This window comes from Stigmatopora nigra, chromosome 13, assembly GCF_051989575.1.
Source record: "Stigmatopora nigra isolate UIUO_SnigA chromosome 13, RoL_Snig_1.1, whole genome shotgun sequence".
Lineage (NCBI taxonomy): Eukaryota > Metazoa > Chordata > Actinopteri > Syngnathiformes > Syngnathidae > Stigmatopora > Stigmatopora nigra.
In genome coordinates, this window is record NC_135520.1 from 9,266,491 (window position 1) to 9,283,752 (window position 17,262).

The window sequence follows — 17,262 nt, forward strand, 5'->3', positions numbered from 1 at the left end:
AGGGTCACAAACCCAATGGTTTTACCCGATTCCTACCTCTGAAAATTACCTGATTGGTTCCAATTTCTGATCGTCACCATCGTATTATGTATATATATTATTTAACATCCCTAAATACCTGTAAACACCCACCAGAAGCAGTTGGCACTGCCCCATGTCCCAACTGACAACTAATGGTAAAAATGGCTTCATCCAGGATTTATAATATCTGTAATATGAAAATATTTTACATTCAGATGTCATTTTTTTATAATACATTGCTATATCTTCTTCAAACTTAGTTGCAAAACTCAACTCTTCCCTATCAGAAATAACAAAAATCCATGCATCTCATACATATGTTTATTTATTATTATTTTTTACAAAAATGGCAAGACTAATGCAACTATTTGCCTTTTTCTTAAAATGATGAAATATGACAGGGATATGTGTTCACTTTGAAATGATGCGTAACATATGAAGAAGCACAAAATACTCACACGCCCATACACGATGCACTCATGACATCCATACTATAAAACTGGACTTAGTGGGTGTCCACCAAACAAAGAGGAAATGTCCACAGTTTTGGGGCTAAATGATGAGCAAATACTACAACTGCATATATTTTGATGGAGGGAAATGTGTGACATTTTCTTGTGAATTAATTAGGGGTGAAACTACCAGGAATTCTACAAGAAGGCGGCAGTAATAAACATTATCAGCAGGCTTTTTTTTTTGTTTTAGCATAATGTATTAAAAGAATAACACATTTAAAAAGGGACAACAATAGCGAACTGCTAATGCCGGATGATGTAGAGCGCCAGGTTTGTCTCAAATACATTGAATTGCAAACATTATAGTTCATAAAAACACTGTCGTATCAAACTCTATTTACAAACTTCTATGTACACGTTAGATCATAAATGCATTGGCGAATGAGAACAACAAGCAGGAAACGGTCTTATTTACAAAAAAAAATGGAGATATTTACGTCTGGAGTTGAAAAGTCAGCTCAGGTGGCACATTGTTTTGGTCAGTCCACAGTTGGCTGTCTTGTTTTGTTCATTCGCATGCTGATGGCGTAGTGCTTTAGAGACGTACAGTAGCCTTCATGGCGTCATCATACTTCGATGAGAGTGACTTGGAATTGACCATTGACCACCTCTGACATTTCGATGAGAAAAGCCGATTGGTTGGTGTAGTGTTCGATGATGATGTCGTCCATGTTGACGTAAATCCTGCAATGAGGGAAGAAAGATTTCATTCAGCACTTGTTTGTCGAAACTAAGTCATTGCACCTGTGTAAGAATATTATTTAAGTCTACAAAGATTCCTGTCTTAGTGTTCAACAACCTGGAAGAAGTTGAATTGACTTCTCTTGACTTTAACTCAACCCAACGATTACCACTATCCAACAATACAGTTTAGTTTCTTGGTTTCCACCAATCTAGAAGACATTCGTGGCTTCATTTCCAGATTCTCCTATTCTATTTAATGTTTGTGCCTGACTCAAGCTGTACTGAACATAGTCCATATTTCAGTCGTTTAAAAAATGGGTAACGCAATCTGCTGGTGTCGTAAATACCAGGAAATAGTCTGTGCAAAATTACTATCTCCAACATCACCAACGTCTCATAAATCGAATCTGTCTGAGTCTTTCTCCTCCCCAACTCTGTGTTAACCCTTACCTATAAGCCCTTCAAAGGCTATAATGAGTGAATTAGCGGCTTCACTGTTGCGCTGCACCTTTAGGCTAGAGGCCGATTGAAGATGAGGAAGGAGGGGAGTTGCCGAGAGAATGTTACACAACCTGTTGGTTTGGCTTTTGGTCCCCGCGGTGACAAGTGGCAGGGAAAACAGAGGGAGTCTGACTTTTATTTATTTATTTTTTTAGTCATTAATAGCAGAGATGTTCTTTTTAGTGGTGTTTGTGTATGACGGTTACATTAAGCAAGGGAAATGTCAACTTTGGAAAACTACTAGGTTGAAGAGATAATGGAAAGACAACAATAAGCGTGACTCATCTTCAGGACTTTTGTAATATTTATATCTTTCCTTCGTCATTTTTTTTTCCACGAGGGGGGGAGCTGTAATTAACACATTCCTTGAGGCTGAGCCAAAGCGAGCAACCAACAGAGCCGGTCTGCCCACATGAGATTCTTCAGTGGAACTCATCATGGAGTCCCATGAGTCAAAACAAGAAAACAAATCAAATGGCTACTCACCCTCGCTTACACTTCTTGTAGATTTTCCCAATGGTGTCTTCGTGCATTCCATATTTTTCTGAAATCTGACAATACAATAATACATGATGATTCGGAATGTCTCCCCAAAGGCAAAAAAAAAAAAACGCTGTATATATATATGTATATATTTTTTTTACTTAGTTACTACTTACAGCTTCTCGAAGGCCTGACACGGTTGGCGTGCCGAGCATGAGTGCGTCAAAAACCTCTTCGGCAGCTCTCCTCACGTACAACAAGACTTTAGAGGAAAAAAACGTAGAAAACATTTCAATGTTGCATCTCATCGTTGGCCCAATGACAGCGAAAAATCTAATAATATTTGCGTTTTTACCTCTGTTGGAATCGTCCCTGCGGGCTAGTTTGCCTGGCGTAGAGCTATTCTGCTCTTTGTCGGCATACAACCTTTTCCGCGACGCTCTAAAAACACAAGGATATGGAAATATATTACAGATGGAATTACCATGATAGGATTTTCATGAGCAATTAAATAATATCTGTTGTATAAGCATGAATAAGCGCAATGTTCCGTTTGGCTGTTAATGTTAATTTGAATAGGAGCGTCAACTTGAATAGGAATATTTGAAAGTACTGAGAATTGCTATAGTTTCGATAGCAAATTTCTACAAACAGACTTTAGAGGGACATCAATTATTTTGGTGTAACAAGGTTTCAATAGCTGATTTAGACTGATGAGGTTTGACCAATTTACACAGAACCATGTTTGATTGAAAAGGTCTACTACAGTTTTCAGGGTGTGTCGCAATTTTGTATGGATGTTATCCAGGGTGTGTGGTATAAAAGGTATGGGTAGATTTTTTTTTTTGGACTAAGGCAGTCCTGATTATGTATAACAAGCTTTAAATGGGTGTGTGACCATAAAGCTTTGTGTGTAAATGTCAACTTAGGATACTTATGAGTGTGCAAATTGATAATTCACTTTTTGATTGATACATTTCTATAAATTACAATGTTCAAGGAAAAAACTTTTTCCAAAGCTTACCTTTCGTTTTCATCCATGGGCGTCGCCTGCAAAAGTAGGACACAATGATCTGATCAGACAGCTGATAAAAACATAGCTTTATCCACTTCATTTGTATGTGCTCATACCGGAATGTTATCACTGCAAAACTTTTTTCCCATAACCTTTATGCGCAATTGGGGGGGGGGGGGGGGGGGGGGATAGACTAGACAGGGCACACCAATTTGAATGGAAAGCTTCCAAACTTTTTTAAAACTCTCACACACACGCTACTTTATATAATGCATAAACTAAAATGTGTGGGAACGGGTGGCTTGTCTCAACAGCACTGAAGTGTGTGAGAAATAAGATGAGGGTGGCGCGGACGTCTTGCGAGGAGGCGCTGACGTGCCAGGTGTGGAGGCCCTCATCTACTCTGCTGCGGCTTGCGGCCGGTTTCGACTTCAATTAGCTCACCTCACTTTCACTATCCCCTCCCCTTTCCCACACCTTGTTTTCCCACCACATACTTTCCCACACTAGTTTCCCTCGTGCCTGAGCTGTTGCCTTCAGGGATGAGCGACAGACCGGGAACATGACTCATTCAAAGGGAAGAGCCTTGATTCATTCATTGAAGAAAAAAAATGGATCTGAAGGGGAGGCCTACCATGCGTTGTAAGCTGGACAGATGTGTTTCTGGGATGAAAAGGACTGGCTGGGTGATGTGGTCATCCATAGTGTGGAAGAAGGTGCAATCGGTACCTATGGAGCTGCTCACTAGCGATTTGGCTGGGGAATAAGATGGAATTATTAGGGAGATAGTTTGTAAGGCAAGGAAGAGAAAAGCATCTGGATTTTAAGCATAAGGAGTCATTTTGAAATGCTCACCATTGGCGTCATTGCTCGTCTTCCCTCTCCTCTTCGTTCTCTTCCTCTCCTCATCACGCATCTTCCTCTCAGCTCCCTAAAAATGGAAAACAGAACACAAACTTAGGAAAAGCTAAATTAAAGTACAAAGAGTCGTATCTTGATTTATAAGGTTATTTTGTAGCCCTGGAAGATGTAAAATAAACCTCAGAATCTTACCAAGACAACATATCTTGACTCGTAGGTTTTTTTTTTTTCATTTGGCCAATTTGGTTGATACATTTTAATTTTGGGCAATTTATTCTTGTGCTTTCATTAACCAAGCATACCTTATCACAGAAAATCTTGATTTGGCAGGCGGCTCTGTGTATAAGCTGATTGTTCCCGGAGCTGAAGTCATACGTGTCAATCTGCAGGTTGAGAGGCAGGCCTTTCACGCCCTTCTGCGACGAGAAATCCGTGCTCAGAGAGTTGATGCCGATAAACACCTGCAGGAAGACAAAAAAAGACAACGTTTGTGTTAACGTGTTTTCATCTCATTCCATCAAGCTCTCGGCAGAGCTTTGACAAATGTGATGACAGATTCCAAACCTGCGGGCAATTGAAAACAATGCAATAGACCACGGTAGAGCAGATATGTTTTGATTGGCCAGTTGATTTATTGTTTTATTTTTCCTTTGAATTTTGCTTTCACTTGCGTTCCCATGGTGGGAGTCTTCAACCACACACTTCTTTTATTCCTACAAACGTTTTTCCTTTTTAAAACTACACCTCAGCCTTTTCTTTTTATCCTTCTCTTTTCTTCCTTATTAGTTCTAACTGTAGCAGGTTTTTCACGCGCAGCCTCACCCGAAGCACCTTTAAGTTATCGACAAATGAGTGTTGGCTTCAGCCTCGAGGCCACAACGCATTTCTTGGATTCTTACCTTCCCTGCTCAGCCACTCCTTTCTTGTCCCCCCCTGAAATCCAACAGCTGTCCACATGATCTACTACTTTTATCTATTACTACCTGTATCTGTCATTTATATGTATTTTTTAGTGTTTTTTTTTTTAAAAAAAGTATTTTTTACCTTTGCTTCTTCATTGGGGTTCCAAATGAAGGAAAGGGCATTGAAGGCGACCTCTTCAATGTTGCTAATACCGGTGAATACTTCTTTATAATCCGCTGTGAAATGGCATAGAATAAGTCAGGTGAGGCATGAGAGCACCAGGACTTTCCATGACTCTTCATGACTCAACTTACCGATATCAATGACCCTCTGCTTGACGGTCGGCTGGCGAGCGTGCCAATGGTTCCAAAAACGGAGCTGCATTTCTGGCGTCTTGTCATTCTCAAACACGGCCATCACCACCGTCTGGAGTAGAAGCAAACACGTGAGAGGAGATATTAGTGTCTGGTCTAAGGAGAATCATTCATCACCCCAAATCCTTCTTTTCTGCTTCTGTTGTCATTGCTTATTTACTATGACTACGCCGTAAGATTGTGGATATTCTTTTCCCTGTACAGGCTTGACAAAGAAAAGATTGTCACCTTAAGTTTTAAAATAAATGCCACACCTTTCCCTCGTTCCCCAGCCTTTTTCTTTTCCTCTGGGTTGTTTTTGTACGCACGTCACTTCAAATGTATGGTGTGTCAATGACTATAACTGTCACAGGGTGAATGAGTCACCCAGGAGCTAACTCCTTTTGGAACGGTAGCATTTTGGAAAAAATTACCCGTCATTTATTAAAAACCGCAACAGGTGCAATGTCAACTGAAGCCTTTGTCTTCTTACCTTGACTTTAGTTGCAGTCACGCAGGAGCTACTGTCCACTCCCTGCAGAGTGATGGGGTAGAACTGTCCCTTGTTCAAGTAGACCATGGGTAACTCGCTGGATTTGTAAGAAGAGGCCGAGGGGGCTCCCAGAGAAAACTGGAACTCATTTCGGTATGTCTCAGGGGGGGAACCAGTGTATGAGCCTGAGTAGACAGGACTTGAGTGGTTTTCAGGGAAGGACTCGTTGTAGTTAAGAGTCTAAGAAACGCAAAAAAATGAAGATAATGTGTTAGGGATTGGAAATTACATGAGGATATAAAAACGATTAGATGTAAAACCGTTTATACCTCTGCACCAGGAAACGCAGTGGTCTCTGGCCACTTCTGGAGCAAAGAATCGAAAATAATGTTGAGTTCCTGCTTGTCGCTGTCCGCCACTACGCTGGTCAGTGTGGCATAGGTGTCAGCGTTGGGAGGCAGAGAGACGGGTAGAGAAGGATTCTGCTTGGCTCCTATGACATCCAGTGAATAGTTGGCTGAGGGGTTCTCAGAGAGGATCTTCATGACATTGGTGGATGTGTCCAATGAGACGAGGTCATTGCTTGGAGTCCTAGGGGTGAAAAGAAAGAGTAGTTGGCAGTTTGTAATCGAACACTTTATCAACATGTAGTATATCTGAGGACACACAGCTACTGCAAAATGGGGTGAGTCGGGGTGGGTACTATTTGTGGCTTAATCCAGCTCTTGTTTGACTTTCTCTGTGAGGTGTTTAACATCTTGAAGGGGAATACTGGGGTAAGGGTTTAGTGGGGAGGGAAGGGAGTGCCATTGTCTGCTATTGCACAACTGCTTAAACATGGCAGAGCTGATGATGGATTTGATCTAAGACTGTGCTAGGTTTGAGAAATACTACTTTATTCACTTTTCTTCATTCCCCCATTTGTAATGACCTTTTTTTTTTTTACCTCTCTGTTGGTTTGCAGATGCTACTGCTTCGACTGCAGATGGGAATCTTCTGCTCCTTCTGACTCTGGAGGGACAAAATGATGAAATGCTGAATCTGAAGACTGGTTGGACTTAGGCCCTGACATTTTCTACCTTGCACTGTTCATAGAGCATGGTTATGGCTGCCAGGTCATCTCCAGGATGAAGTCTGGGTTTGTTCAGGCTGTCTTCGGGCATGGCACTATCCAGGTAAGACCAGGGGTCCATGGAGTAGTTTGTGTTGTATCGGTTATAATTGAAGTTCTCACTCTGAAAGACCACTCCCAGAGTCCTGCGAACATCATTACACACTTTTTGTAAAAAAAAAAAAAAAGAGGAAGAAAAAAACACAGCCTTAGCTATGCATCAAAGCAATCCTTAAATGTTTCAATTGCAAATCCACAGTAGTGAACAACAACCCATAACAGGTATCCGTAAACCACAAGACCACCCACTTGTGAATCTTTCCCCACCCCATTGACAAAACATCCACACATCTCGTACTTTGTGGTTTCCAGTGAAAGCAGAACAAAGCACATTCTTCAATCTTGCACAAACATCCTTTATTTGTAGATCTCTTACAAGAGATGCTTGTGGTTTTCGCCTGCAACCAAACAAAATCCCTGGATTTAGAGGATTGGATTTGTTTAGAGAGCGTGACGTTAGATAACTATCCAAGCGCCCCTGACTTAACCAAGCCCCCTTGAAGGTTTACTCTGGATAAGCAGCTCATCAAGTGTGATGACGGCAGGGAAAGACCACAGGTATTCCCCACTTTGAAATGGCTATAGCTATCATGTGTTTTTGCATGGCTTAGTGTCGGGGTCACTTGCACTCAATTCCACCTGCTCCTAATTCGTAAACCTCAAAACCAGTAGTGAAAACAACGCCAAAAAAACTAAACAAAACAGTAAGGGTGGGAGTGGGCCATCGGAGGTGGGCTTCTAGGGTTTCCCCATTATGTAATTCAATGCATTACATGCAGTCATTGGCCAGTGTCTCCATGCAACACCTAGAGAGGAGATTCCTATTTCCCGCTCTTTTGTGTTTTGTGGCCCCTAGCATAGTAAGACAAGTGTGGACCCAAGCGTCCCATACTATCCATATCAGTTTTCCAAGCAAAAACACCCCTCTTTTAAATCAACCATCTTTCACATGGGGGTCTCGTTGCAGAGCAAGGGGAGGAGGTGAGGCAACACGCAATTCAAAACATATCATCTCACTTTCTTTTAACCTTTAAATGGATAAAAAGTAGCTTAAAACAGCGGAGCAACTTACTCAGTCTCTTTGGTCATGTCTCCAGTCCGGGTGAGCTGGAATAGGTTCCTTTATGTCTGATTCACTTTTGTGGATGACGAGAGCCTTGAATGACTTGAGTGTGATTTGATTGCTTCCTCACACGGGCCACATTATATTTATACAAGCCACAGCCTTCCCCTGCTCTTCTCCTATTGGCTGACATGCCTTAAACAGGTGTCTGATAGGGCAGGTGCTGGTTCAGTAACATCCTCCAGCCCAGATAGAGAAACCACCTTTGCATGTGTATACTGCGCAGCTCTTTGCAAGACAATCTGAAGTAAGAGGGAGCCCTCAATGTCATTAATGCTCCAACATAAAAGAGGGAGATTAGGCCAATCGCAGGCGTCAGTGTTTGCTTTGAAATGCTAATTGATTTCTAGTTTCATATCCAGGTTTTGGTCCTTTAATGGTTATGGAAAATAAATCATATTTGATAGGGGATTACATGGAAAAAATGCAGTTATTCACATTCCATACAAATGCAGCAGCTAATATTTTACATTGATATATATGAAGTTGCTACAGCACATACTATAATTGATTTAGTATATTAAGTGAACATTTTGGTATGGATTTGGATATTATTCACAAAAATTATTGGCAATTCTGATCATTGTATTAAATCAAATGCGTCAAAACGTTAATCAGGGATCGCATCAAAACATCCATCCATACATTCACATCTGCATTGGCTCAAAAGCAGGCTAAAAAGTTACTTTTTGCCAAAAAAATACTCTGTGCTGCACATTTGTACTCAGTCAGAAACAACTGCATTTGGTTTCTCTTCGGTCAGCACATCCAAGGCGTCGACGACTTTCCCCTCACTCATCTTACTCATCTTCCTGGACCCCCGAACCCCCTAATTAGCACACGTAAAAGATCCTCACTATCACTTCCAGCAAAGACTTCTAGTTTCTTGCTGGTTTCTTTTGGGAAAACATAGATTCAACCATTTCAGGTCTGTTTCACTTTAATCTTTGTACTTTTAACCTCATCAAGAAGAATGGGTATCCATGATACCCTATGGGATATTTATATATATTGTAATCACATGCATGTGTGTGTGTGGGTGGGTGTATATGGATGTAGCCAACAAACAGGTGTCACGATAGCCTTACGCGCCACTGCCACTTTGAAGGGTTTCTCTCACTACTTCTCTCATCTCCGCCCCCTCAAATGCTTTTTTATCGTCTTTTTCCCTCCTTTTTTTATTCTTCCTTTTGCTTCTTCAAAGAGACAAGTTGAGCAATGGCTCATCAATCCCCTTTTTTTCCCCATCTTCTTAACATGACGATAGACGTCTGTTATTTTCAACGTGTTAACAGTAAATATACATGGATTGGTCTTTTGATTTTTTCAATTGTAAATTTAAAAAAGAAAAATGAGAACTAGGTTTTACTAGAACTTACCTATGAGATCATAAACGTGATTTATTTATAAATCATGCTTTTAAAATTTACTGTTAACTCAAAAGGAATGCCGAAGGAAACAATTTACTCTTAAAGGAAAGTGTCATAAAATATTTGTAGATATAGATAGGATCAGACTAATGCAATATAGATCTGTGCATTACATTATATATTACAATATATAATAGACATATATACATTTTACAAATGTACATAGCTAGGCTTTTCCTCTTAATCTTGATTAATAGTAAAGCATGTTTTTTCACCATTTTTTTCAAGCCAAAATGTCCTCTGATATTGGAATAACCAATGCATTTGCAATGGTTCAATGGTTCTTTGAGGTGTTTAACTTCCATAAAGACAATGATTCTGTTCTCACTTTTTTTTGTAGTCTCCGGAGAGGCTCCGAGGGTCTGGGTTGAGTGTTGAAATTCCTTCCAACAGCCAGCAGGAACCACTCCCAGAAACTCTCCATTGCCCCAAAGTAGGAGATCATTGTAGTTGGACGGGAGCCAGAGAGTGGGGGGGGGGGGGGGGGGGGGGGTGGATTTTAAAGTGTTACTTTGGCTCATATAAAACTTCAAAGCAATTGAAAGAAAAGTTGAAGTTAAAAAAGTGACATTTTTCACCTTTTTGGCCCATTTTTATTAATATTTTTACTAAATCGTAATAGGTTTTTAGTGACAAACTAATAAAAATGCACAGCATCATAGATGAACCCCCAAATATCTTCAATGGGAGTGAAATAGTTAATTTGAGCTATTGTTTTAGCCCAGGTGTCACGGTTTGCCTCAGGCAGGGAAAAGCTCCGGTGGAGAAAATGGCGGTAGCGTCGCTTAACGTGCGTCTTTAAACTGTGCCTCAGGGTAATTGTTGCCAAAGCATCTGCGTGCTTGCGGCCACAGTTAGGGAACTTGTTTCATAAATGCTGTTGAGGAAAATACTCACATTGGGAATGTATTGTACAAAAGTTATCATTCAAAGTTGGGATTGCTATAATGCATTAATATTAGGATTGGGTTCTTGACAAAATATGTCATTGTTATCATTGACAACTAAAATGTATTACTAGTTTTATTAAAAAAAAAGACTTGATCGTATATGCAGTAATTTCTCAGAGAAGAAGTTATTGAAAAATTATTCTCCTTTTAAATAAATGAAGTCATTTGAACCAAATAATCAGAGCACACTTTGTTTTCAAATAGAAGTCTAAAATTGCTTTTTTTAAAATGTGAACAGGTTTAAAATGAACTACGACCATCTGACTTGTATTAAAAGCAAAATCAAAGAGTGTGCGGCCCTCTACTAACGTAATTAATCAAAACAACACAATAGTTTTCTATACTTTTTATTTTTTTCACCAATGAAAATACAAAAAAATAAATAAGGCAAACTTTTTATTGTATTCCACAACAAAAAGGCAATGTAATTATAGATTTTGTTGTTTTTGCTCTACTATGTTGAGTTAAATTCCATTCATAGCTTTACTTTTTTTTAACTGATTTTGCATGCAAACCCTGTTAAAAAAAGTATATATTCACGTTTAATTAGTTTAGGGAAAAAAGGGTGCTTTTCAGGAAATAGCAGGACATAATGTGCAAAGGGAATTGACTCAAAATTTCTCCCAGAACACTATGTTCACCTTGAGACTTCAATTTTTTTTAACTTCAATGCCACACATACGCATGTACTTTTCTCTATTTTCTTAAATGTGCTTTGAGCTCATCAAAAGGTGCCGCTAAGAATACAGTGAGCAAAGAATGGCACTCACAACAACAACAACACACCGTGCAGTGGACACAGTCATACAAAGAGATAGAAATGAGTGATTACACCGTGTGCCGCCCACATCTCACCCCATCTACTCTAGTCACCCATAGCCTATATTTATACTAGTAAAAAAAATCTTGTTTTTCTAACCGGAAAAGACACTCATGCTAAACGGTAAGACGTGGACTTGCGTGCGGTTCGTCAAATTGTCATAAAATATGCAGACGCTTGTCTTCTTTTATTGTGTTTCAAGGAAGCTGACTGCGGTTCCACCCGAATTCAGAATTAGAAGGTGACCATTGGTTGAGCTCATCTGCATATCTGGTTTCATTCCACTTGGCCCTGTAGGCCATAATTCATGTCATGGGCAAAAAAAAAATGCAAATATCCAGCAGTTAATGACCCTAATATGAATAATAATACACCACTTTGCTCTATAATTGGTTTAAGAAGTACCAAACATGCACAAATCCCTTTAGTATGTATACTGTAAGCGAATATAGTTTTAGCTTGACGAAGAAAAAGCCCCACTTGTGAATTTTTTCCAGATGTCATAACAAAAAGGCATTTTAGCGTAGTCCAATTTTGCAACAAAAAAAAATGAGGCCATGTGATAGTATCAAACTTTTTTTTCGCCACGCCCATGTGGAGTTTACTGAAGAACTAAACAGGAAACAAAGACAACTGCATGCTTTTTCTCACCCAAATCTTGTTGCTTAGCAAAATTGAAAATGCAATTTTATATTGCTATAACTATAATAATAAAATTCAAATAATGTTCCCAGTAATAGATAATACAATTCAACTCCTAATAGAACTATTTGATAAAGCAACAAAACTCAGTCATATATTCTTTATCCTCTTAAGAGCACAAATGTGTCAAAACAGCAACATCAAAACAAATAATAATAATAATCAAGATTACAAGCTTTTTATTTCCACTCTCACTTGAAGTTAACAGTCTTACTTTTCTCCATCATGCATAAAAAGGAACTATCTAAAAAAGTTAATACTAATGTAACCAATCAGCAGCCTTATGGCTATTCAAAAATATTTGAGCAAAATAACTAGACACATTAGATTACCAAACAAAGTCATCTATTGTATTATTATAGTATAAAAGCACCAATTTAAATCCCGCCCGAGTTCAAGGCAGGTTGTCCTCATCTGTAATATGATTGGCTGTTGTATTTAGGCAGAATTTTCTTATTAAATATGATATTGAAGTCATTTCAATTTCAATAGGCCACAATATTGAATACAATTTAAAAATAGTTGTCTACTGTTCGCATTGGTGAGAGACTTTGATCATAAGTAGGACTTTCCTCAAGCCCTCAGTGGCCTGCCAAAATCCCTGGATAATGTTTAGGAAACAATTTTTTTCTGCGTAGTAAAACTAAATACGGGCTATGAGGGTCCATGATGGATACATTGCAGATCAAATTCTTCTTTAGACGCTATGGCAACAGAGCAGGAGAAAAATATATTATTTAAAAAACACATTACTCAAAATGCATCATGACAAAACTTACACCAATTAATAAAACTGTAAATGTGGGAATGTCTCTGCTATTGTAATTAGAGTGTCAATTTTAGTGACTGTAAAGTTTACAAAAATTGCTACTTTGACAGTTTATTTATCCTGAAGGCAGGAACCCTAAAAACCCTTACTCATCAACTGAATGGAGAATTTGAGTACAGGTCATTCTTAAGTTCGATGCTGGAATTATGAGGGTAGTAGCTAGGAATATTTGTTTCTGGGAAAACGACACCCAACCAGGCGTGAGGGCAGCTTCAATCTGTTATCACATGTCAATGATGCTTCACGATAAACATCTGCCCCCCTCTGCATCTTCATCTTCTTCTTCTTCTTCTTCTTCTTCTTCTTCTTCTTCTTCTTCTTCTTCTTCAAACCCAATAACCTTCCTCACCGTACAGACCTGACAAATCCTTTCTTTATCCCACTTTCTCTCAGGATATTCCCGTGGGAGATTTCTAGGGCGGTTGCTTCATCATTTCAAGTCAAAAGCCGCGAACATGTTCAGACCACCGCAATTGTCTCGCCGCTCTTGGCACTTGTTTAATTGTTCCATAAAAAAAAATTAAAAAAAAAACATTGTACAAGTACTTTGTATTTACATATTTGGACCGTATGTAATCAAAGGACGCCACCTTGATTCTGTATAAGAAAAAAAAAAGACTTTTGCTTATGCAATTTTGACCTGACATTGCACCTGTGATACTTACCCATAGCTCACTTGAACCTTCCACTCCCACTACTTTTGCTTCCTCTGTCTCGTGCCCAGTTTCAGTCTACAAGTCCTGACTTGTCAGGGAATTAGAGGAACCGCACGCTCCTTTTCTTCGCAAGGCTGCCGAACAATCGCGGCGTGCCCTGCTCAAGGGCTGCAGCAGGGTGTGTTTGCTCTGGAAGATTAAAATCTGGTAGAACTGTCCCCTTGAGACCTCGGGCGGTTCGTCTCATTACGGGCTCCAACATTCACATGGTCTCATTTAACTCTATGCCTTGAATATTGGCAATTGTGTTAGAATCCAAAGAAGCCCAATCAAAATGTTATTGTATTTAAAATTGGTGATTTTGACCCAAATGTGTGTTACGATAAATTCCTATGGAGCTATACTACTTAGTGTGAAACCTTCATAGACCCGCATTTGAAATTAGAATAAATACTAACCATTTTTCAAAGCATAATAAAAAAATATATTACATTATATTATATTACAGCTTGGATTTTATACATAGATGTATAATATAATTTTGAAAAAGAAATTTGCCTTGTAAATGGTTACTAATTCAATTCAATTATATGTATATATATATATATATATATACATATATATATATATATATATATATATATATATATATATATATATATATATATATATATATATATATATATATATATATATATATATATATATATATATATATATATATATATATATATATATACATTAATATGATTTGAATTAATTGTATTGTATTACTTAAACATCATAATTATTTTTCTTTACTATCTGGGGCTCCAATTACCATATTTTAAAATCATTTTTATACTATTTTACTATGACTAAACTTATTGTGTATCATATTAATTATAATAAGAATAAAAATAATTGCTAATAAAAATGAAATAAATGATAATTGATAATAAAAATTGTTGCCAAAACAAAATAAACACCCAACCATACACAATCTAAAGTTGATTAAAAATCACTTCCCTAATATTATTTTCATGAATTGGTCATTTACGCTCCAAGTATATGAATGCATATGCTTCCATTTTGTTGGTTTGAATTTAGTTTAAAAATCCTATGCACCTGCTATTGTCTTGAAAGACAATTCACCTGTCAGTGGGAAGCAAACAAGGAAAGGTGGGACGGAGGGAGGGGGGGAGGGACGATCGGAAGGAAGGCATAGGCTTGGGAGCAAGACATGCACGCCTTGGAGACATGCGGCATCGCCCGTTTAAAAAGAAAAAGTCAATTGGTGCCAGAAGTTTGAACGGATAAGTGAAGGACATTTGACAGGAAGCAAAGAGGAGGGAGGAGGAGGGAGGAGGAGGAGGAGGAGTAAGAGGACGAGAGGGAGTTGTCTCTTGCAACAAGTCTAACCTGAATCCAAAACTAACAAGATGCCCTGATTGCAGGGTGCTGAAAATATGAAAGGGGAAAAAGAAAGAAAATTAAACACCGTCTTTTGTTCCACTGCAATCTCCTTAACTCTCTTGCTCAAGTTTCAGCACTTAGTGTTTTCTTTTTGTCTCGCACAAGCGCTAACAAACCACGTTCGCCTGCACAAATGTTGCAAATGGCTTTTAATTCCAGTGTCAGTCAAACCCTTAAAGACTCCGTTCCAAGATTGTCAAGTCATATGTTCCTCAAAATGGTCTTTTTTTTGATACCCAACAATTATATTGTCTTTATTGTGTTCTGTCTTAATGCTGCTTGCTTTTCTTTTGGGTTTTTGGGGGATATTTTGACCGTTTTTGACATGTTGTTGGAGTCTTTAAAAGAATGTAAAATGCAAGAAATGGAATTTTTGCCGAAAGGCCAAAAGAGCTGAAAGCTGAGGAATGTTGTAGGATTCTCAGTCGTGTTGTGTTCGGTGTCGTATTTTGTTTGGATGCAAATTAAAAAGTGTTCAAATCTGGGGAACTCCGCTCACAGTACTTTGACAAATGAGCCTTCATTTACATTCCACAAATGAACCGAGTTTTACACGTTGGATTTTACACAAACAAACATTAGGAACCTTTTTAGAAGTCAAGCTAACCATAAGCACCAACTTTTTAACCTCTTGTTACAATTCTAAATATTTTTTTGTAACTTTTGGTGCCGACCACCAATTGTGTGGCCTTAAAGGGATAAAAGTCAATTTCCAATATTTTAAACGTTTGATTTTATATATACAAGTCAAACTGATACTGGGCCCTGTTTAAAGTTTTTAAAAAATATTGCAATTATCTTTACAGGTTAAATTGTCTGTAAATGGATGCTTTTGTCATTTTTCACGGTAGGATGTCACAACGTGTCTTTATTTAAGCAAGTGCTTTTGTTCTTCCTCCACGCCCTCTAATATAAGGACCGTTGAACCCTGGGAAAAGCGTCTATAAGTTGCTATTTCTTTGTTTCATAATGTGACGCATTAACTGTACATTAAGAAATAAGATACATCATCTATACATATGCATTTTATGCTTTAATACAATTATTTTCCTATCATTTTTTTTTCAGGCCACCTCCAGTGTCGTCTAACCATACACATGGAAGATGAAGACCCCCATCATTGACGGACCACGTGATTATGTTGATATCAAGTGAGTGAATGTTTCTTCAGGTAGAAATACGGGAAGAATATCGGTGCATTTTGGGGGGAGGTGTTATTGAAGAATGATTATAGGCTGTTGTCACTTTATTCATTGGCAATTCCCACTAACTTCTAACTGACACTCATTACACCTAGGGCCAATCAGATCAAAGATTATTAAAATTCCATCTAGTCACTTACATATTTTTGAGAAGCCGCACAAGTAAACTATTGTCAAATATTACATTTTGGGCACTTTTAATGGAAGTTTTATTGAAAACCTGGTCAAATGACATTGAAGTTTAAAAAATGTTGAAAAAAAATTTAGTCAAAACTGAAATGGCTATCTTATTGTAGTTAATAAAGTCATCTGAACTATTTTTTTTAAATTAAATTACAATTGTGGCTATCATTTAAAGGCTGCTATTATATGTATAATTGGAAATTAACAGAGATCTGCTACATTTGTTTTGTTATTCCCACTATTATTTTTGTAGTGTCAGAATAACAGTTTTTTTCTTTATTATAAATAATCTCCCATCACACAGATGAAAATATGATATTATAATTGTGACCTGGCACACATTTTGGGTCATTTATGCCACTAATGGTAAGAGCCCTAAATACAACATATCTTTATGGGGTCTTTTTTTATGGAATACTAGAAAAAATAAATCACTTGACCAACAAAGGTTAAAAAAAGGCCACATAGATGGATTTTTATCTGGATTTGGAAATGACAAACTCTAAAACAACCGACCACTATTCCGAAATGTCATTCAAAGTGCATTAACAAGCTGGGTGGATCCCAATCTATTACGCCATTTCGTTAAAACCAAAGCTTAAAATGACAAAATTGAAATGAATGATCACACCCAAATGTGCGCTGCAGCTTTGTCATTAACATTAGCGGCCATTGCCAAAAGTCTTTCCAACAAGTCCCTACGTGCTCCCGGTTTCCGAAAAGCCTGCTTTTCCACCGACACTGTAAAAAGAGGTGGCTGGGTCAGGGAGGTGACTTCCTGTTTGATTAGCGCACACATACATTCACACGCGGCTGTTCCCCTTCAATCCGTGTCTCCATCTAACGTACGTGCATTCTTCAGTCATTACAAAATAATGGATGCTGGTCCGTTTGCATTACAGAACAGGCCTG

At 38.3% G+C, this 17,262-nt stretch overlaps 1 protein-coding gene across 2 annotated transcripts; it reads right to left on the reverse strand.

Moving 5' to 3' along the window:
• Positions 1-328: 328 nt before the first annotated feature.
• grhl3 (grainyhead-like transcription factor 3) lies at positions 329-8,239 on the reverse strand. Of its 2 annotated transcripts, XM_077731922.1 has the most exons (15): positions 8,073-8,239; positions 6,909-7,086; positions 6,776-6,840; positions 6,159-6,420; positions 5,830-6,069; positions 5,298-5,409; positions 5,125-5,219; positions 4,383-4,541; positions 4,075-4,150; positions 3,854-3,975; positions 3,229-3,254; positions 2,560-2,645; positions 2,381-2,466; positions 2,208-2,272; positions 329-1,220 (listed from the first exon to the last, which is right to left on the reverse strand). In XM_077731922.1, exons 1-15 carry the CDS (start codon positions 8,087-8,089, stop codon positions 1,103-1,105), a joined length of 1,707 nt encoding a protein of 568 aa, XP_077588048.1. In that variant the 5' UTR covers positions 8,090-8,239; the 3' UTR covers positions 329-1,102. The 2 variants fall into 2 exon arrangements, with proteins under 2 accessions (XP_077588048.1, XP_077588047.1); XM_077731921.1 differs by having other exon boundaries at positions 2,381-2,645.
• Positions 8,240-17,262: the final 9,023 nt, after the last annotated feature.